Below are 22502 nucleotides of genomic sequence, written 5' to 3'. Positions count from 1 at the left end.
AACCAAACCAAACTAATCTTTTGCGGTTTGATTTAGTTCATTTTTTGCGTTTTGAAAATTCTACTAATGTATATTAAAAAATGTTTAAAATTTTGTTATAATTAGACAAAACTTGAATAATAAATAGTTTAACAATCAACGGTATAAATGGCAAACTTAAAGTTTCAACTTGAATAATACTTGAATAATAATCATTCAACTTAAAAGTAAAAATAATATGTAATACTTACTTTCAAGTTCTAACGACTAAACTTAAAATAAAATAATAAGTGTTGTTATCGAAGAGAGTCGCTGCCATACACGCAAAGAATGCCACAAGGAAGAAGAGTGATTTTAGGTTTTTAGATTAAAGTTTCACAAGAGAGAGGGGAGTGAGAGATTCAATGTTAAACATTTTAGTCTTAAATTTAGACGGTGTAACCGTTCTAGTCCTATATTAAACTAATGAGTGACGTTTGATTTGATTTGGTTTGGTTTCCACATGAGAAATTGAAAATCAAATCAAACGCGCGATTTGAGAAAAACAAAAATCAAACCAAATCAATGTACTTTGATTTTTCTGCTGTTTACGGTTTTTTGGATCAATTTTTGATTTTATGTTCGATTTGGTTTGATTATGTATACCCCTATTTGAACCAACCTTTGAAGGTCAGTTGAGTTGATAAGAAAATTTTATTTTATTTAATTAATGTATTAATTTTAATGATCTTTTTTATTCTTAATATTAAATTTTAATGAAAAATAAGTTTAAATAATATTTTTAATTAAAATTGGTGTAATTAAATATTATTAATTAATTTTTTTTATTCAGCGTAAATTATTTTTTTATAGTATTTGATACGGGAGGAAGTAGCATATAGACAGTTTTTTTTTTAATTTTATATAGTTTGATTAATTACAACACAATATTACGGGATTTGTGAGCATAATTCAAAATCGTGTTTAGAATAATTTAGAGTTTAATTTTTATGTATATAAGTAGTTTTATTATTATTTAATTAAAAAGTTCTTATAAATATAATTTTTAAAATGGTTATTATAAAATTTAATATATTTTTTAGTAAAGATTGTAGGTATCTTATATAGTTAGAGGTGATTTTGCTTTGACAACATTAATAAAGTTGAAATAATCTTATTTTAGTTAATTTATATCTTTGACAAAGTTAATATATTTATGCAATAATTTATGATTACATGGTATTATTAATCTATTCTAATTAAATTTTTAGAATTTATGGAAAGGTTTGGAAGATTTTGAAATTAAATGGGGTTACGTGATAACTGACCTATGATCTTGTTTTCAAAAATAAAATCTTAATCTATTTTAAATTAGTCTATTTTTAAATATAAATAGATTTTATCTTCAATTTTGAGAACTCTAACATGAGTTGTTTGGACAAATCTTAAAGACAGTAATTGGTTCTTATTTAAGAGCGCTATTATATATATATATATATATTATCTTCAACTTTAGAACTCTAGCAGATAATAAATGGTTCTTATTTAAGAGCACTATTAGCATAAGTTGAGTTAAAAGTCATGAAATAAGAACTGTTCTTATATAAGAATTAATTCTTAACATTAAAATATTATTTTTTTAGTACAAAATATAAAAATATAAAGTATTGTGTGAGATTGATTTTTAAAATTCTAAAGTAATTTCACCATTTGACCAAAAAAGTTAAAAAGTGAGTTAAAAATCAAAGAAAGATTATACCTTTGGAAATACTCTTTTTTCTTTTGGGGGAAAGTTGAATTGAGATAAAAGGTGGCAAGGGGAGAAAATTGTTTGAAAAACTTTCAAAAGCTATAGGTGTATACGCTTCATGCAAGAATTAAAATAACACTGAAAGATTCTTATATATTTTTAAAGGAAGAAAAAATTCTTTCAACTTTGCAATCTATTTGAACAGGATTTTGGAAGATCTTTTAGGATTTTTTTTTTAACTCGACAGACATATATCTTTTAGGAACATATATAAATAACTCACAAGTGTTTTGTATCATGAGTTTTTTTTTCTCCAATTCTTGAAGATACTCCTTCAAGAATATATAATATTGTCAACAATTTACAACTCTATACATGATACATTAGAACCAAATGTCTCAGGAAAAAAAAATCAAATGCAAATGCGATACAGTACAAAATATTGCACTAGTTAATATTATAACACGGTTCGTGACGCTTGTTTCAAAAGTCATCTTTTTAAATTCTCCAAATGCCATTTGGAGGCATGTACCAGACAAGTGATGCGTGTATTCAACTTAGAGTTAAAAATGAAGATATTTTTCCAACAATATAATAATCTGTCAACAATATACAACTTTATACATGGTAGTATATCAAAACTATGTCTAGAAAGAATAAAAAAATCAAAATACAAATGCCATTTGGAGACATGTACGAAACTAGTCATACAAGAGTTCAACAAAGAGACATTTAAAAATGAAGATGCTCTCCCAAGAATATAATAATTGTGAACAATATACAACTTTATACATGATAGTATATCAAAATCACGCCTCAAAAAACTAATCAAAATGCAACTGCTAACCACAGATTCCGCTACTTTTCCAATGATCTCCTCACATGAGAACCTTCAACCTAGAAGAATTCTTTCAATGACCAGGAATCAAGGCACTTTTTTGGACTCTCAAAAGATATTTTGGTTTATAAATTATAGTATATACAATAGACTCAATATTAAGAGGCTTGTTTCAAATGGGAGGTAAAATTAAAAGGAAAACTTTTTGCTGTGAACTTATGTAGATTGAAAAGAGTCTAAACAAAGCTAAACAGAATGGGAAAAACCAAAAAATGTAATTAACACTTCTATCTCCCTGTTGTCACCATTGAAACTGTCAAATCATTTGACACATCAAGGCCTTCGCTATAAGATTCTCCATCATCAAGTATCCTCATGGAAGTAGTGAGCAAAGGTTGCTTAGGCAAAGGTAGAGCTGTTGATTCACTTCCCAGCATCAACAACACAGATGACATGTTTGGTCTACGAGATGCTGAATCTTGCACGCATAACATCCCTATTTGTATGAACCTCAACGCTTTAGTCTTAGGAATTGAATCACCAAGGGAAGGATCAACAAGCTCCATTACTCTCTGCTCACTCCAAAGGTGCCAGGCCTACACCCATTTTTCATCATAAAGCATCAGTATTTACCACTCCAATAAACCAAGCATTTTAAATAGAGAAACAAGTTAATACACCAATAATGCAAAACACTTTTATACTATCACCCAACAAGAGATCACAATATATGATATGTTTGTTTACTTTTACGATAATTACTTTAAAAGACATATCAAACAATGGTTTGTGATTGAATGGCAGTGTCAATCTATGGTCATTAAACTTTTTTAAATTATGCTATTTCACAAAAATTTTATAAATTTGAAACTTTTTAAGACACTTTGGAAACTTTCACAAAGATAAGCCTTTTTCAAGCAATACCATAAACTTGCAACTTGATAACATAAGCACTAAAGCTCCTACTAAGTAAAATCAACTTATGTACTTCAACTTTTATTGAAGTTTTCTCATTTAATTTTAACTTATGCGCAAGTTGTTTTAGTCACAAAGTAATGTAAATAGGAGTTACTCACATATCCAATGAGACTTGAGTCATCTGTGTCACGAAAGCTTGTGTTCTTGCGGCCACTCATAATCTCAAGTAGCAATACACCAAAACTATAGACATCAGATTTGATTGAAAACAGACCTTCCATTGCATATTCTGGGGACATATAACCACTGCAATGCAAATATAGAGATTAGTAGTCTAGTTCTAGTAAGATTTAAGAGAATGATTTATCAAATAAGTAAAATCAAAGCATAATTTGTTACTTACTATGTACCAACCACTCTGTTTGTGTTGGCTTCATTTTGGTTTCCCCCAAATATTCTGGCCAAGCCAAAGTCTGAAATTTTTGGATTCATGCTTTCATCCAACAAAATGTTGCTTGCTTTTAAATCACGATGAATTATTCTAAGTCTAGAATCCCGGTGCAGATAAAGTAGCCCTCTTGCAATGCCCTCGATTATTTCAAAGCGTTTTGCCCAATCTAGTTGTGTTTGCTTCACCGGATCTGCCATGATGTTACAAGAGCAAGACAACAGTTAGGAACATGCACTGGTTGCTTCTGTTTCAAAATTATCCAAATTAAGATGCAGAAAAAGCATATGCATAGTTAATGGGAAGAAACATACCAAATAAAAAGCAGTCCAAGCTTTTGTTTGGCAAGTACTCATATACCAGTATCTTTTCTTCCCCTTGAATGCAACACCCCAATAGTCTAACCAGATTTCTATGTTGCAGTTTGGCTATGAGCACCATTTCATTCTTGAACTCCTCTAAACCTTGGCTAGACTTTCTTGAAAGCCTCTTGACAGCTACTTCCTCTCCCCCTGGAATTTTCCCCTGGTAAATGAAATAGATGAAGCTATTAACCTTTTATAACAAAAAGAATTGTGTGTATTCATACAACAATTTATACAACACTGCCTTTTTCTCTATCTCTTTCAATCACATACCATATACTTTTCTCTTTTTCTTTCCCATTGTTGTAGAAGATTTTATACAAATAACATCATTTTTAAATCTTAAGGTAAGCTTAACAGTTAAAATGTTAAATTCTTACCTTGTAGACAGGACCAAATCCCCCTTGTCCAAGCTTATTTTCGTCCGAGAAATTGTTTGTTGCTGCTAGAATGCAGCTAAAATGGAACAATGGAAGTTCTGCTCCACTTAGTTGATTCCCTTCCAAGCCTAACTCACCTGAAATTTCTGATAAGTCTGTACTCCTCGTTAGATCAAAGGCTGGTATTTCGCTATTGTTGTTGAAACCAGAAGCTGAGGAAACTGCTGGCAAATAGAAGGGAAGAGAGAATATATAGAAGTCAATATTAAGAAACAGTGTGTACACCTTGTCATTCATTCATCAAAGGGATAAGAAAAAATACTTAGGGAAATAAATATATTATTACCTTTAGGTTTTCTCTTAAACCTCCATACCAGCAATACAACGATTCCAATGCAGATCAGCCCTACCACAACAGCTAATATTATCCAAATTTTGGTCTTTTTCCCCCCATCGCCTGTATTAATGGGAAAACATAGAAATCATATGCCGTAATTATAACCTGACAATCAGGAAAACTTGTGAGAACTTGTGTGAAATTTGAAGTGATGTTTTCCTTCTAATCGTATTCATAGACAACAAATTAAAAGATATTCTCCCCCCTGTATGCCATATGGGAAAATTTTCTAATTTAATGTATTAAGCAAATATTTTCTTGTGCTTTGAAAAATTGGAAGAGGGCAAGACTTTCTGAAGTTGTTAGGTTGGTTTGACATAAAGCATGACAAATTGAAGCAGTTCCTCGAGAAAGCTTATATAGATGGGATATAAAATGGATTTGCAAATCAAAATTAAAAAAAGAAAAACTAGTCAATGAAAATAATTAAAGACAGAACACTCTTTATTTACCTAAATCAGCATCGGCAAGACGGATGTGGAGTAAACTTCCAAGATTATTTTGAGAGTGTTGAACATCAACTAACTCTCCATACCAAATCATGCACCCGATTCCAATAGTATATGAATAAGCAGTACAAGAAGTATTCTGCAGACAATACCTCTGACAATCCGCATCACCAACAAAATTCTCCAACCGTGCGAAATCCGGAAACTTGGTACACCTTTGCTCCAAGAAACCATCTTCTCCAACACTCACCTCACGATCAGCTCCAGAAGAACTATTATTAGCACTTCTCTCAGCCTCAGCCTTCAGTGGAGTCCTCCTCCCACACCCCCTTGTCCAATTCCTATTATTCCACTCCTCCCAATGCATTGGCTCAAACCCTTCCATGCAACTACAAAAAGGAGAATTACCCGTATCACACACTGCAAAACTACCACAAAAGTTATACTTCTCACAGTCATCAAAAGGCTCAAACTGTGTCCTATTCCATTGTTTCCCATCTGCATCCAACACGAACTTCTTCTCAAACCCATCCCAAGTTATCTGAAACCTCACTTTTTCAGGGCTATTCCATTTGTATGTAAAATATTCCTCTCCTTTAGTGTCTGTGATGACTGTAAAGCCAAATAGAGAGCTTCCTGTCACATCGGAGACACCAGTGAAAACTCTACCATCCCAATAACCACTTCTCCACTTTCTTCTCTTCTCTCCCTCCAAAATCAAAATCTGTTTCGTTGACCCCTCAGAGTCAACCTTCATTGAGTAGTTTCCCGGTGAAGGATCCGTTTCTGATTTCCATGACCTGAATATGTTCGTTCCAGCACTCACTGGAAGTGCCATACCCGGCACAAATGTATCAACTGGGTCCTCAAAGCTTTGCCAAACATCCTTGTCGTGTTCTGAGAGAACGAGGTTTCCATCGTCACGAAGAACAGCCTTTGTGTTGTTCCTTGGAACTGACATGTTTGTTGACCACACCTCGTTGTTCTCTCCATCGAGAACAATCAAGTTGCCGTTGCTTTTTTGTATTAGGATCGAACCTTCTCTTCCTTTGATGGGTTTTTCTCTGTTTGCAACCCATATGAATGTTTTGACCGGAATCTCGTGGTACCAAATCCCAACGTATCTTGAAGAGTTATTATTATCCAAACCGAAGAAACCCATTTCAAAGGTGAGGTCTTTGGACACCAAATTGTCACCACCATCGTTGTCTCTGATTACTGTGTCCTCTGTGATGGAATCGGCTGCATGAGAGAACAAAGTGTGAGAACAGAAGAATAAGAGGAGCAGAAGAATTGCATGTTGGCGTTTGGTGGTCATGCCCGTGTCCTTGTTGAGATTACAGAGATGAGGTGTTTTGGAAATGAAAAAAATGATGAAAAGTGAGTCAGTAATAAATACCAAAGATGAAGAACAAGATTGCAGCCGCCTAACTGCTCTTATCTGACCAAGCCTGCCACGTTGTCGTGAAGGGAGAAAATAGTGAGAATGGGTTTCACCATGATGATTTTGAAGGTAAATACATATTCCTTTCTAGAAAAAAAATGTTAATTATCAAATTATTTTATTATTAAGTTGTAATATTTTTTCTATATTAATGTATTTTTTACATGAATAATTAAATCATAATTTTTATTATTGTAGAGAGTAAATTATTGTCAATTTAGACATTCATGAACCACCAAAAGCTATCATTTACCCGACAATTGAATAATACGAAATGGTAGTAGTTGAAACTTGAAAGTGGGAATCTTCTACGTAACAGGTATACCTTCTTAATTGAATAATATTCTCTCTTTTTCCCCTCAGAATTGACTAGTTGCATTGAATGAATGAATGAATTTTATTAATTATGACTTTATGAGCAATATATTGACTTTAACGGCTCCCGCTGAAAATGCGAAGACTCCATGTACCAACCTAAACTTAGGAATCTTTTCCTTACGGGTAGATGCATCATGCATGTAGTGGTGGAATTTTCAACGATAAAGAAAAGAAAGAGACAAAGAATCGGGAAAAAGACAAAAAATATTGAAAAGAGATCTGGGACTTACCTGAAATAATAAAAACGGGATTACATTTTTTTTACAATTATTATATATAGATTTTTTGGGATTACCAATCAGTTTCTATTTTCAAACAGTGAGTTAGGTATTATAGTGATAGGTACGACTAAGGAAGGAAACGTAAGACTGGAGAAGAAGAAAGCCAATATGGAAGGAATTCTGTCCGGAAATTCCTTCTTCAATTATTTAAAAGCTAAGGCATAGTCTTATATATATGTACTATGTGAATATTAAAATATTAGCAAAAAGAGTATCCTATATTCAAGAATTGTATAATACATGTCTACTTGAATAGGTAGTTTATTTAGTATGAATATAGTAATTTTTATTTTACAAATAGTTAAAAATAAATAAATACAATTATATATTAATGATGTTATGATATTATAAATCATCACACATAATTAATTAATAATACGTGTAATTATAGTTAATTTTGTTTCCTATTTTAATGTGAATCCATATTTTTCTTTTTCTTCTCTTTTAGGTTTCCAAAATTAAAGTCATGATTATGATTAGGTTTCAAGAATTGAATTAGGATTATGATTGATTAATTCAATTGTGAGGTGGGTAATCGATTGATTGCTTAACTCAATGCATAATTGTGTCTATTTGTTTTTATAGTAAATGTGTCTAACTTATGTTAATTTAAAACTGCGATTCTGAATTTTAGGGTTGTATTCCATTAAGATTTTAAAAAATTATTTTTGTAAAAAAAATATGTGAATTTTAAAAGATTTTATAAAAATATAATGATTTTTAATATTTTTTTAAAAGACTTTTATGATTAAGATTTTGTACTATTGATTTCAATGGATTTATAAAATAAAAATTCATAAAATTTGAAAGAAAATTTTTAAGATTAAAAAGGATTTCGTAAATTTTTTTAAAAAAATTCAAAATTATTGATAAAAAATCATTAATTTTTTTCATCTAACACTTTAAATAAAACTCGTATAGAAAGAAGCCTAAACTTGTTACATAACTAATTAATTTTCCCATCATACTTACAAGCACAATATATTTATTCTCCTTCAATTATCAATCATGTTAATTTTATAAAAACTTTATATCGCAATGTCTACTAATAGCATGAATATTTGTACTCATTCACACAATAACGATCCCACAAAATAAAATATATGCTCAATAATTGTTTCAAATCCCATTTATATATTCATCCACTTACGCATGAATCAACTTCTCATGTTCATTAAAACTATATATTTCTAATGTTCATATATATTCACATTCATTTACATATATAAACACGTAATCAAGATGTCACAATTACAAATTCAAAGAATTTGAAAGATCTTTCATATCACACATTTTTTGACATGTTATCCATTGGTTGTATTGTGCATGACTCATATTTTATGGATAGGACAAAGTTGGAGTGAAGTGTAAGGGCCATTTGTTGTTGGGTTATGAAGTGGGTTGGGGGTATGGGGCAAAAGTCCTCCTAGAACGCATAATATTGTACATGGATTAAGATAAGATAATGCACACGCAAAGGTAATGTACACATTAAGATGACATACGCATAAGGATAATATATGCGGGTTAAGATAATGTACACATATTTTATATATATCCTGATGTAATCCCATTGTTTATTAATAAGAAAAAGAAATTGCTCTGCTCCCGAGGATGTAGGTACACTTGTTGAATCTCGTTAAATCTCTTATATTTGTGTGTGCTCATGTGATTTCTCTTAGACCCTTTAGAATTCAAGGTGTTATTGCTAACAATTGGATTGTTGGAGTGTAAGTGTGAGATAAAATCCTACATCATGTAGGAATGAGAAGATTGAACACCATGTAAGTGAAGGAAAGACACATAAACCTGATTGAGCCTTATGGTCCATTAGTGAAAATCTCTCCAGTAGTGTTTACCCTCCTTGATTACACAATAATTGATATCAGAGTCGATAATTCGACTTGATGATCGACTCAAACGAGTAAGATGGAGACGACTAATTCATGGACATGAAGATTCCTCGTATCGAAAGTCTTCCTGGCAAATGAGTCCATGCATAAAGGTTAGACAACGAATCTCGCATGTGTTGCGATAGTGCAAGGTAGTAAAGTATGTTGGCGACAATGGTTAGATGAGCCGGGACAACCGCGATTAAGCTTTAAGGCCCACCATTGGATACTCTAAATTGAAAATGGCTTTCACTTGAGGGGAAGGTTACCATGTGGATGAGATTCACACTTGAGAGAAAGATTGTTGGAGTACAAGTGTGAGGTCAGTCTCACATCGTGTGAAAATGAAAAGGTTAAACACCATATAAATAAAGGAAAGACTCTTAAACCTAAGTCTTTAAGGTTTTGAATTAAAGTGTGATATTAGGTTCACTTATATGATTACTTATGACTAATTAGTGAATAATGATGGATTTAATTAAATTCATTAAAAATTATAATAATCTTGATTGAAATTATTTAATACAACAAACTTATTTCTATTGTTTGAAAATCTTAATTAAATACCTCAAGATTTTTTTAGAGAAAAAAAATCTTTTAAAATTTTTTGAAATCATAAATAAATAGACTCTTTAATTTTCATAAATGCATGTTTGATGATGATTTAATGAAATTCTTGTTGGTATGTATGTTCATGGATTCGAAATCCTCGATCTTAAAATTGATGTCATTTAAGGGGACTTAGGAAATCAATTCTCACCTTAGTATGGTCAACAAAAAACGTTAAACAACTTCATTGCAGGCCACCCCATATGTTCAGTCGGAATCATTGTTTCTCCAACATTATTAGTTTCAACTTTTTTTTTTTTTTTTTTACATAACGTTGTTTTATTTTAAAGCCTGCTTAGAATCAAATATATATTTTTATTTTATTCAAAATAAAATTTATTATTTAGAAAAATATAAAATAAGAATTAACATGGTGTTTTAGGGATACCGATTTTTTTCTCTCTTAAAGTATGCCATCTTAAATTAAGTAATGCTCATTTGTCTTCCTTGCGGATTTATTTTTAAATCGTGACACAATTTCTAATGTAAAAATTAAAGGAAATTAAATTTGCAACATTACAATTACGTTGAAGATTAACTTTATAAAACATTAAATTAAAAAAAATATTGAATATTTGAATGGATATGATTTGAATTTAGTTTTTTTGGTCATAGAAATTTAGTTTTAATTAAAATCGACATTTTCACCTTTATTAAGTAAGAAAATAAATAAATTTGTAAGCATTTACTTTTTACATATTGTCAATCTGGTAGGATTTTTAAAATAGAGACATACTTTTTTTAGTTTTATAAAATTCACAATCTTAATCCTTTTATGAAACTAAAAATATTAACAGTTAAAACATTAATGTTGATTATCAAGTAGATTAAGCAACAATCAATTTCAAATGCATCAATATTTTATAATTTTATTTTCAAGCAAGTCAAACGTTATTATGGAATTTACAATTTTGTAATTAAATTCAACATAGTTATTGTAATGATCTTTTTACAATTTTGATCTTACAATTTTTTAATTAAATTCAAAATAATTATTATAATTAAAGTCATGATTTTTTGTCAACAAAATCATGAATCTATAAATAATCATATATTTATTCAGACATTAACCATTTATCTACCTCTAAACTAATCTAAAAAGCAATTTAATTTTGTGTTGAAAAGATTTATAACAACCTTTTTAATTTAAAACAACACTCCATTTCCAACTACGATCTTTACACGATTCTTCTCCAATTACCCGATAATATTAAATTCAATCTGTCATAATAATACTACTATTTCAGTGATTCTGTTCTTGTCCCGTTGTCTTACTAGTTTGTCCATTTTCCAACCTTTATCCTTTCATCTCCTACGCAAAGCAAATTTTCGAGGAGGCAATGGCGTGAAGTGGCTTCTATTTTGGTAGTTAGGTATGGAATTGACTTCTAATATTCAATTTCGTTTATTGTTAGCAACTCATTTGCAACCTTCATTTTGCAAGGGATATCAAAACATACACTTAATTAATTACTATTAAGATAGGAACAAAATTGGTAGCAGCTAGCACACCGTTAATTTCGTATATAGCGAAGAAAACAAAACACAGCTATTGGTAATCGTAAAAATTATATTTATTTTTTCGAAAGAAAAATATTTTTAAGATAATAAAAGAATTTCCACTAAATAATTCTATTAATAAATAAATGTTTAATACTGAGATATAAAATTCATTTTCAATTATATGTTCTTTTTTGTTAAACAAACAAGTTCTTAATTTTCAACTTAATAAATAATTTTTTTAATATTTAATACAAATTATGATAATAATTTTGACAAATATATTCATTTTAGTTATAATAAAATTATAATTCATAAAATATAGAATAAATTTTAATAAAAGTGTTTTACATTCAGTAATTAGTTTATAAGTAATTTCTATAATAATAAGAAATAGGGATGAAAAAAAGTAAAATTTTGAGAAGAAATAAAAATTGGAAAAAAAATCAAGAGTTTAGAAATATACAATAAAATAACCAAAAATGAATTTATAAAAGTGAGGAATTGAATATATACATAATGATTTACTGTTTTAAGGAATTAAATGATTGTGTGTTAACCTCTTAAAATTTTGATGATAAACCTGTTCATGTTTTAGAAAATTAAATACATACATAATGACCTAGTGAATTTTTATTTATAGATTTACAATACTCTTATATAAAGTGATCTAATGTTGGTAACCCTCTTTACATAACTTCTTTACAATTATGCTAACTAATACTTTGATCTATCAAAAAATAATTTATTCTTTAATGCTTTTCAATCTCACATGCATGAATGAAATTATTAAAATAAAAAATTTCAATTAAAATAAGTTTCTTTGATTGCACAATCAAATTTATCAATTTTTTTCTATCTTGCTTGTTTTTTTTTAAGGATTTCCTCCATTTATCTTTTAAGTAATTACATCAAAATTTTATTTTCATAACTAAATCAAATTTTATATAAGAGAAGTATCAACTATATTCCACTTCCCACGTGGCAACAGCTGCATCCCTTATAATGGTTACATATTTTAGGTCCTACACAACAATTATTTCCCGCCAACCTAAAGAGAGATTCATGAACGTGTCAACGCACAACTAGCAACAACAAAAAATCGTTGTTATCTTATACTGTTCTTTTAATAATGATATAAATAACTATTTTTTTCTCTTAATTTCTTTCATTGATTATATTGAAAATCCACAAAGCAAAGCCACCAATGGTGCGTGGAGAGGGAACTTAATTTGATTTGGTGCAATGGGAGATTTGGAGAAGAAGCAAGAGAGGGTGATGGAGGAAGAAGATAAAGAGAGGTTGGTGGAGGGTGTGGCGGTTTTGGACTTTGATATGCTTTGCTCCACTGTGGCTTTGCGAGCTGCACATGGCAAATGGGGGAAGCTGGGAGTTGAAGATAGAGGAAGAAGAAGAAGAGGAGGGTGGTGAGTTTGGTGGTGTTCTGAGGATGTGGGAGGGTGAAGTTCTTGATTGTTTTGATGATCATCGAATAGCTCTCGAATCCACATGGTAATGAATATATTCAAAATGAACTGTTGTATTTTGATTATTCTTATGTGATATATATTCAAAATGGTTCATTTTGAGGTTTATCTTGTCTTTTGGATTATTTTATTTTCAGATGAAAGGCAACAGTAGTTTAAAAAAGACTTTATTAATTATTATTATTATTATTTGTAGAAAAGGTATTGAGATGAGCTTAGCTAATATATAAAGACTTTTTTTATATATTATTTTAGTCCTTCATTGTCCTATTAAGTTATTTATTATAGAGTGCAACTTCAACTTCAAATATTTCTCTGCATCAGTTATTTTTTCCTGTACATTTTCATGGCTGAAAAAAATGCTGTAGTTCATTTGGGTGGGTGCCTTGCAGTTGTCCTTGCTACCGATTTGGGAAAAACATGAAGAGAGCTGATTTCGGTTCTTGCTACATTCAGGTATTTACACAAAATTAACATTGATTAGAAAGTTAATTAAACATCGTTTTGGTTAATTGGGAAATTAAAAGTTATAAAAACATAGTTTAGGAGTTTGAAAAATGATTGTGTTTAAGTTTTCAATAGGTAATTTTGAACTTCCTTGTCTTATCTCGCAGGGAGCAATTTATTTTCTTCTTGCTATTGGTGCCTTTCTTAACTTCATTGCCTTTGCTGTCACGAGACGTCACTGTTATCTATACCTGATTGTTGCCTTTGGAGCATATTTAGGATTCTTCCGGACACGTATAAGAAAGAAATTCAACATCATAGTGGGTGTTTTCTGTAATTGTTTATGAGTACTATGTTGTTATCTTTGGTGATTGGTTTTGACTTTTGAGGGGTGTAGGTGTGTAAATGTTTTCTTCTCTGCATCACGGCTCTTATCCTCTGTTTGTTTTATAATTGTGTGATACATTCCCAGTTACTCTGATTCTCTAAATATTTGCAATGAAATTAATTAGTACTATGATTCGATCATATAAAATTATATAAACTAATGCACTTTTTATTTGTAACTTTTTTCAGGGAAGTGATAGCTCTATGGACGATTGCGTTTACCATTTCGCCTGTCCTTGTTGTACATTATGTCAGGTCATTTTCGAAATCTCCTTCCCTTCTCAATTTAAGTTATCTAGAATTATTTTGATTTTCATTTTTAATAAAAACTAGTATGTGCCCTGAATGTTCTTAATTAACTCTTTTTTAAAAAAAAATAAAAAATCTTACTATGTCACATCATTTAAGAACTTTTTAACAACTTTCTACTTCTAATAGTGCAATTATCTAGAACTTGAAATGAATATTACATATTATTTCACAAAATGTTTTTTTACTCACAAGATTTGGTTGCTAGTATAAGAACATGTTCTTCGAGCTGGAGGCCATGTAATTCTCCTCCAATACTGATCCTGAATAAAAACCAATTCTTAAACTTAAAAAACTCACAAAACTTGCATTGGATATGCTCAAAAGATATTAAAATACGCATAAAATTAATAATAGCCATAACCAAAGTATAGTAAAATGACATTGCTTTCATTGAGAGTTGAACTCAAGACCTCCCGCTTACTAAACGGGTGCTCTAACCAACTGAGCTATGAAAGCTTTTCTTGATGGTTTAATCAAAAAATTAAAAATAAACTAAATTATAACTTGCAAATTTTAGAAATATTAAAAAGCATTAAAAGATACTATGAAGTTTGATTTGAGCGTTTTCTTTTTTTATTTAAAAAAAAAAAATAATAATGAAATTACATTTTCTTAAACTTTAGAAAATATTTTCTTTTTAAGTATTTTAAAAAACAGACCTGAAACTGAAAATAATAAATCAACATTTTCAACTTTTTCTTCGTGAATAAAAATACAATAGTATTTTTTTTTTTGTTATTGTTTATAAATCTTGAAAATTTTTAAATAAAAATTATTTTTAAAATATAAAAAAAAATAAACACTTACACCTAAGGCACCACCAAACATTACTGCCACGTTGTTCATAGCATATGAGATTAGCCTTTTTCATTTTTTTGGTCACCGGAAATGGTGAGGCATGGTACTTGGTCGGGTTTTCATTTTGTGAGGATAAAATCCCAAAATCATATATGTGCATGTCCTTGTTGCTTCAATCACCCGGCTACCATCAATGTACTTTTCTCATTTTTTATTTTTATTTTTTACCTCTGTTCCTGAATTTATTTAATTTGAAGAGAAATGGTACCAACATTTTTTTTTATTAATGATAACAACATTCTTACCGCACTTTTTTTAATATCTCAATATGACAATATCCTACTAATTGAAGTTTGTTTGAAATCATAAAATATTATGGATTAAATATCTTATTTAATGATTTTTTTTTATTTTATAATTTTCAACAAACTAGTATTTTAACTTGTGTAAAGGATAGATGTTTATTTTATTTTAAATAAAATTTATAATAAATAAATATTTTAAATATATATTATATTTTTAATTTATGATAATAATTTATATTATATTGTAGGATTATTTTTAATTATTGATAATTTAAAAAAATGAAATTTTGATTTAGAAATAAAAAATGATAAATTAAAAGAGATAGGTTTTATTTTATTTTATTAAAAAATCTCCCATCAAAAGAAAACTCAGCTCGTAAGAATACTCTGAAAAATAATTTCAGAAAACGTTCTCATTCAACATAACTATTTTAATTTATACATATAAAAATTAAATAACAATAAAAAAGTGTGTATTGAATTTGTTGGTTTCCTCCAAATTTACTTGCTTGGGGGCGCTATTCTATTGTCTGAACATTATTTTTATTTGCTCGATCTTGTTGCCAGTCTTCAAGAACTTGAAGTTTGAAGATCAAATTAATTAGTGAGCCCCTCTACATTCTGATTTAATAATTTTCGGAGTTTGTTTCATATGTCCTGATATATATATATATATATATATACACATACATATATTTAATTTGTTTGGAGTCTCTGCTGTAATGGAAGACAAACCCTCACCATTCTCCACATTAGTAGTTTAATCTTCTATGGTAACTTCAATCTATAACTATCACTCTCTACCCACGATTCCATGATATATCAATTACTTTTTTATTTGCATTAAATTTTAGAATTTTGATCTATTTTATAAGAGCTTTCAACTTAATGGCTAGATTAGTTAATTTCATAGTTTACGTGAAATTATCAAGTGTTGTAAGTGTACAAGTTTGACATCTGATATCAATTTATCATGTCTGAAATTGGATATTTTTTAGTATATTATCTAACAACAAGCTTTTACATATATTTTAAATAATATATTATCATGTAATAAAAAATAGTATTATATTATCTATCAAATTAAAATAGTTTGTTACCTGCAATAGAGTATAATATAAGCTTAACTATAGCAATAGATTTTGAATGAACATTTATGCTCTCTTTTATCCTAATTAAACATTTCAACCAAAAATTACATAATCAGATTTATTTCTTCCGAAACTAACCAATATTAGGTGCATGCATAAATAAGTAAAAGCTAATTCTTCCGTTATCTTTTATAAGAAAAAAAAGCCTATTTTACACTTATTTAGAAAACTAATTTATTTTATCAAATTGTGTAGTTCTTAATTAAAAAAAATATTAAATTATCCTTCATTAAAATTTAATATTAAGTACACCTACATATTAAATGAAGAGTATTTTGAACATAATCTCATTAAATAAAATTAAAATAATTAAATTTTACTTATATTTAAAAAAATTAACTTTTTTTTCTTATAAAAGAGAAGGTAAGAAGTACTGCATATTAACATTAACCTGCGTGCAGTAAAAGAAAATTAAAAAACACTATTTTATTAAATGCTCATGATTTGAAGAATGCTATAAAATCACCATATAAGAGTCAAAGTTAAGATATATTATAAGCTGTACAATTTTTTTATAGTACAAGTAAAAAGGGGCATGGAGGTTGAACGTAGTGTATACACTGCCTGCGTTTCATCATCATGGCGTATGTACATGTCACTTGTGCATTATGCTAGCTAGCTATTGCAATTGGTTAATGCATTTTCTATTCTTTAGTTTGATCAAAAGATTTTCTTGATCATTTTTTTTTTTGGTGCTTTTTGAATAGATAAAACTTGCGTGTATTATTATGGATATATATATTTTATTTTATTTTATTTCTAAATAACTTAGAAATTTTATTTATTATTTTTCTAAATAATCAGATCTTTAATATATGATTGAAAAAAAGTTACATCTAAAAAAAAAAATATTTCCGCATGTGATGGTTAGTTAAATGTTTACGTACTAGACAATATTTCTATTACATTAATTATGTGTGGTGTTCCAAAATAATGAACTAGTGACACTCGCCAAAGTATCACATTAACTTATGATGAGCATGTCTTTTTTAGTTATGTTTCATTTCCTTAAAAAATAAATATTTTTTCATATATATTTTAAAAATAAAGTTAATGCATTATTATAATTAAGTATTTTAAAGATGAGTATTTGACACATTTTATGATGGTTTTGAATGAAGAAGAAATTAAGCAAGAAAGAAATTTGTATCAATTTAGTATAACAAATCATCTATATTTTCTACTTTAATAAGTATTTTTTAACATTAAAAAAATTAAAACTAAAATAATACACATTCATTGTATATAACATATGAGCACCTAAGAAATTCTGGTACAGAAAACCAAAGTCTAAAGCTACACTCTTTACAACAGCAACAATAATGATAAACGTATAAGACATTCCCTTATCCAATATTTCTCCATGTTGTCATAAAATATGATTATTTCTTTTATTTCTTTAATAGGAAAAATACAAAGCTCGTTCCTTTAGATAAGTTGAGATCAGCTCAAAAGATTCCCACCTTTTGTAGCTTGTGGAAATAGAACATGGAGGAATACCCATAATTGAAGAGATGCTTTAAGCTCGAGTATATTTGAATAACGGAGGAAAAAGAAAATAAAAAATGAAAAAAAAAATCCAGATTTTCTTAAATTTTTATAAATCAGTTTTAAAATAATTAGATTTCCTAAATCAACATCTTAATCACACAACCTAGCTTTGCTTTAAAAAAATCTGCAAATTGATGATATATCCGAGAATAATACAAAAATTAAAGTTATTGGTAGGATAACGAAATATAATTTATCAACATTTTTCCTTTTTAATATACAACCTGAAATGATTTGCTCAAACAATTTTATGTAATTACCATTTTTGGCTAGTAATGCATTCAACATATAAGGGGAACAAAAGATAGTGAAGGCACTTGTATATATATAGACATAAATTACCATTTGCATGATGGTATGGTAGTAAAAATTCAGCACCCATCCACTAAATAAAAATGGGATCAGTTATTAAGTGAATTGGGGCCCCGACCCGTCACAAATTACGCTCCACCTCTCTGCGGTTCATCCAAACCCGTCATCGGAATAACTGGGTGAACCGGAACCGGACCCGAATTTGGCACGGCATGATACACGTGCTGTTTCAAACCGTCATGAACCACCGCCGTGGTGGAGGGGCTGTAAGGTTGCAGTGGGGTCATGTGCCTCACGCCCGCTCCATATACTTGACCCGAACCCGGAACCAAAGGATGGTACCCGATAGGAACCTGAGGTGGCACCACAGCATGATACGATTGTTGAACGTAGTGATAAGGGGTTTGCATAGGAACCGGCACGGATCCCGGTCGAACCGGACCGGAAACATAGTAAACCGGAACCGGGTTTACTGAATGCGCCGAATAAGCAGCTTCTGGAGGGTAGTGAACAACAGGGTTATTTGAATACATGTTCGGGTTTTGGTTCAGGTTCAGGTTCGGGTGAGGTTCCGTTTCAGGTTCGGTTTGATTTTCCTTGGAGTCAGTATCAGGAACCGGATTTAAGTTTAAAGGTTTGGTTTTAACATAGGGAAGGTTCGGGAGAGAGGGCACGGGCGGCGCTGATGACGTGGAACAATAAGGGGACGAGACAACCGGGGCGGGCGAACCCGGATCTGAAACGGAAACGTTATCTTGAATAATGGGTCCGGGTTTGGGTCTCGGGTCGCGTTGGTGATTTGTTATTTCTTCGGAGTTGTCTAACCCGAAGAGGTAATCGGGTACTTCAGAGACCATAGAAGAGGCTTCGGAGCGGCCTCGTTCGAGGCCCGAAACGCCGCCGTTTAAAGCGTCGAGGAACCAGTTTTCGCGCTTGGCTGAGCCGTTTAGGAGCGAGCTGATGCTGCTGGCGCGGGAGTCTTCTCCTTCGGGGAAGAGGAAGAGCCGGAGCCGCGCCGATCGCGGGTTCTGATTGTGTGCGACGCGGTCGTACTCGTCCATCATGTTCTCCACGTCCTCGTCCGTGGTGACCGAGATCAACGCGTCCAGATCCTCGTTCGGGAGCTGGTACTTGGCTGTTATGTTGCTCATGCCTGCACCCGATCAATCAAACCCAACAAAATATAAATATCAAGCTTTTAAGAAATTGTGGAGGAACCTCAGAGTAATACGACTGCAATTGAGACGGTGTCGGTAACATGTGTCCCGAACAACCTTGATAAATATAAATAAAATGAAAAGAAAAAGTGGTGTTATTTGGACCTGAGAGTTTGGAGAGTTTGAGAATGAGGGCGGAGAAAGTGATGGAGCGGTTGACGGCGACGATGCGGGTGTCGCCGCCGACGTAGCGGAGCTGGTTGTCGTGGGGGCGGGGGAGGATCTTGCCGCCGAAGCTGCACATGAAGCGGATGCGGGGCGGCGCGTCGTGGAAGTGATCGGAGCGTGGGGAGGAGGTGACGGAGTCGGCGTCTAAGTCGGGTGGGTAGTGGGAGTGTGACGTCATTCTCCGGCGTATTACTTTAGAATGTGGATTCGGTGGGAGAGTGAGAGACACCTACTTACCTTCCCCGCTGCTGGCATTGCACTGCATGCTCTATCCACTTATATATATAGGGGACCCTCCCTTCACCCACTTGATGCCTCAAATTCCTTGTGTTCTCAATTTTTTTAAAAAGTGTGGGGTACTTGTAATGTAATGGAATAAATATAATATTTAATAATATCTATATATATATATAATTTTTTTGTTGCAAGTAAAATCAATTTGTTTAATGTTATGCAGTATTTCCTTAACATTATGTTGTGGGTATAATTGTTTTTAAAATTTTGGTAAATTAAATTAATTTACATGTAGGAATCAAAAAGAATTTTAAAAATATACTTATATTTAATCTTTAAAAATTATACTACTTTAACATTCAAACAAAATCATTCTTTTTTAATTTATTTAAAAATGTTATTTTAAAATTTAATTTAATTTTTTAACAACATTTTTTTTTTCAAAATTAACTATACCAAAATTTAAACTAAATCAAACCTCAATAACTTGCATGACTTAGTAAAGATCACTAAACAAAACCTTAAAAAAATTATCACTAAACAATTCCAGAAGCTACGATAACCTTTTCGAGAAGCATCAACCACGAGAATATGACTCAATTGAAGGGAAAGAACCGTAAAAATCCTGTGCGAAGATGCATTACTAGTTTCCTTGTTAGCAAGCCAATCTGCACAATTATATTAACTTGATTATACGTATCCTCAAGCTTAACCGTCCAAAAAAAAGGATGTTTTTCCAGAATGACACAGGGATATACGACCTTCAAATTTGGAAGTATGTGAATTATTATTCGTATAAAAGAAATATATGTATATATATATATATATAATAATAAATTTAAATTATTTTTGATAGAAAGCAATGAGTAAATTAATGCATATAAATTTAAACAATCGTTTCCGAATAGGAGGTATCATAGTCAAGCTTTAAAATAAATTTAATGCTATTTAATTAGTTGATAGAGAAAATGGTGGATATACAAATATAATTTGTGACACATCACTTTGAAATGTTGTTTGTTAGGGAAAAGGATGCGAAAACAGCTTAAAACGCTTTTGGTGATGTTAAATAATAAATGTCAACGAATAGGGAACTGAAATTTATGTTTTTTGTCTGAGTTGCTAGGAATGAGTGGCTACAAATGCTTGTTCTGAATTCTGATTGATGACATTATCTATTTTCGGTTATTAAACTGCTGGCCGGCAAAATAAAGTAATTACTAATATTTATAATAATTAATCAAATTGCATGATTGGTTTGGGTCTAAAACAAATTAGTTAATTATTAGTAGTTGAATAGAGATGACCTATGGGTGGCCCTTAAAAATTATAGTAGGGCATTATGTAAGATGTGATGAGCATAAACACTAGCTTAATTTAAATTATCAATGAGGAATGATATAAATAATAATGATTCATATGTTTTAAATAAATGATTTATAATTTAATTTTTAACTTTAAGTATCAAATAAATTGTGTTGGAATGAGAATCTCACCTAATGTGTGTTTATATTCCAACAAAGATTAATCAATTTTAGATGAAACTATTTTATGCATAGAATCGATCCAATATGCAAATGAAATTTAAAGTAAATTTTAAAATAAATATTTTATTTTAAATAAGAGAATAATATATTAAATCTTTTTGCAAACACATATAATATTTTTTCTAATGTAACATTTTTTATTTTATAAAACCTAAATATAAATCTTTTTGTATAGACCTGAGATTTAATTATTTTATTATTGGGTGATCCTATTCGTACCAATGTAAAAAAAAAAAAACTAGGTTTAAATATTGGCCACACCACCTACTGTTTACGGATCAACGACAATTTTCACGTGTCAATTGATGGAGACATTTTCTTGATTAAACAGTTACACTTTAATGTAAATATTTCATCCCCTTCTTCACTTGTTCGAATCGTAATAGTACAACAATAAGGTTCATTAATTATTTGGACAGTTGCACTTAAAAACAAAAATGATTTCCTAATTACATGGTTCACTAGTGCGCACCTAGGATTTCCAAGACCAGCAGTTTTGGATCCCAGTGGCTAGCATAAGGTTGTGAAGTTGTGATGCGAGCTAGACCAAAAAATACAGATATAGTACCATTTCGCACTGTCACAGACTATGATGCTCCAAAATGGACTCTAAATCCTTGTTTTCAATTAACCCCGTGATGTAGACTTGGGGTACTGTCAGCACCTTTTCTTTATGCCCATGCCGGTGCCTAATCTTTTACTTTACCCTTGAATACCATCATTGGAAATTAAATTCAATATAGAAATTGAGATAATAATAATACTCCAAGAATAATTAGTCAATTAAGCTATGCTATTTCATTTTATTTCGATATTAAAGAATAATTAAACTATCTTATAATTATATATCCTATAATTTTGGGATGTTGTAAGTTTGTTGCATATTGTATTTCATTTTTAAAATATTAGTATGAACTTGTTACTATGGTTGTATTTCTCCTAGCTTGAACCTGGAAAGTCTCTATGGTTGTTACTACCT

The 22502-nt window shown here is 30.4% G+C and overlaps 2 protein-coding genes, 1 non-coding gene and 1 pseudogene across 5 annotated transcripts; 1 reads left to right on the top strand and 3 right to left on the bottom strand.

Annotated features, from left to right (window-relative positions):
* Positions 1-2271: 2271 nt before the first annotated feature.
* Positions 2272-7054, bottom strand: LOC100305396 (protein kinase). Of its 3 annotated transcripts, XM_041017568.1 has the most exons (8): positions 6903-7054; positions 5507-6745; positions 5004-5114; positions 4658-4881; positions 4227-4437; positions 3868-4105; positions 3623-3770; positions 2272-3142 (listed from the first exon to the last, which is right to left on the bottom strand). In XM_041017568.1, the coding sequence occupies exons 2-8, from the start codon at positions 6663-6665 to the stop codon at positions 2834-2836; spliced, it is 2400 nt and encodes a 799-aa protein (XP_040873502.1). In that variant the 5' UTR covers positions 6666-6745; positions 6903-7054; the 3' UTR covers positions 2272-2833. The 3 variants fall into 3 exon arrangements, with proteins under 3 accessions (XP_040873502.1, XP_014633793.1, NP_001238568.2); XM_014778307.3 differs by lacking the exon at positions 6903-7054 and having other exon boundaries at positions 4658-4878; positions 5507-6894; NM_001251639.2 differs by lacking the exon at positions 6903-7054 and having other exon boundaries at positions 2350-3142; positions 5507-6894.
* Positions 7055-12707: 5653 nt separating this feature from the next.
* LOC100811213 (protein PLANT CADMIUM RESISTANCE 7-like) lies at positions 12708-16659 on the top strand (annotated as a pseudogene).
* Positions 14623-14696, bottom strand: TRNAT-AGU (transfer RNA threonine (anticodon AGU)). The gene has a single exon. It is a non-coding gene; the product is annotated as a tRNA-Thr (tRNA).
* Positions 16660-18291: 1632 nt separating the features above from the next.
* LOC100803004 (uncharacterized) lies at positions 18292-20131 on the bottom strand. Its single transcript, XM_014778717.3, has 2 exons — positions 19680-20131; positions 18292-19510 (listed from the first exon to the last, which is right to left on the bottom strand). The coding sequence occupies exons 1-2, from the start codon at positions 19918-19920 to the stop codon at positions 18486-18488; spliced, it is 1266 nt and encodes a 421-aa protein (XP_014634203.1). The 5' UTR covers positions 19921-20131; the 3' UTR covers positions 18292-18485.
* Between the last annotated feature and the right edge of the window lie 2371 nt (positions 20132-22502).

Source organism: Glycine max, chromosome 8, assembly GCF_000004515.6.
Source record: "Glycine max cultivar Williams 82 chromosome 8, Glycine_max_v4.0, whole genome shotgun sequence".
Taxonomy (NCBI): Eukaryota; Viridiplantae; Streptophyta; class Magnoliopsida; order Fabales; family Fabaceae; genus Glycine; species Glycine max.
The sequence above is the reverse complement of the archived record's forward strand: the minus strand, read 5'-3'. Positions and strand labels throughout refer to the sequence as shown.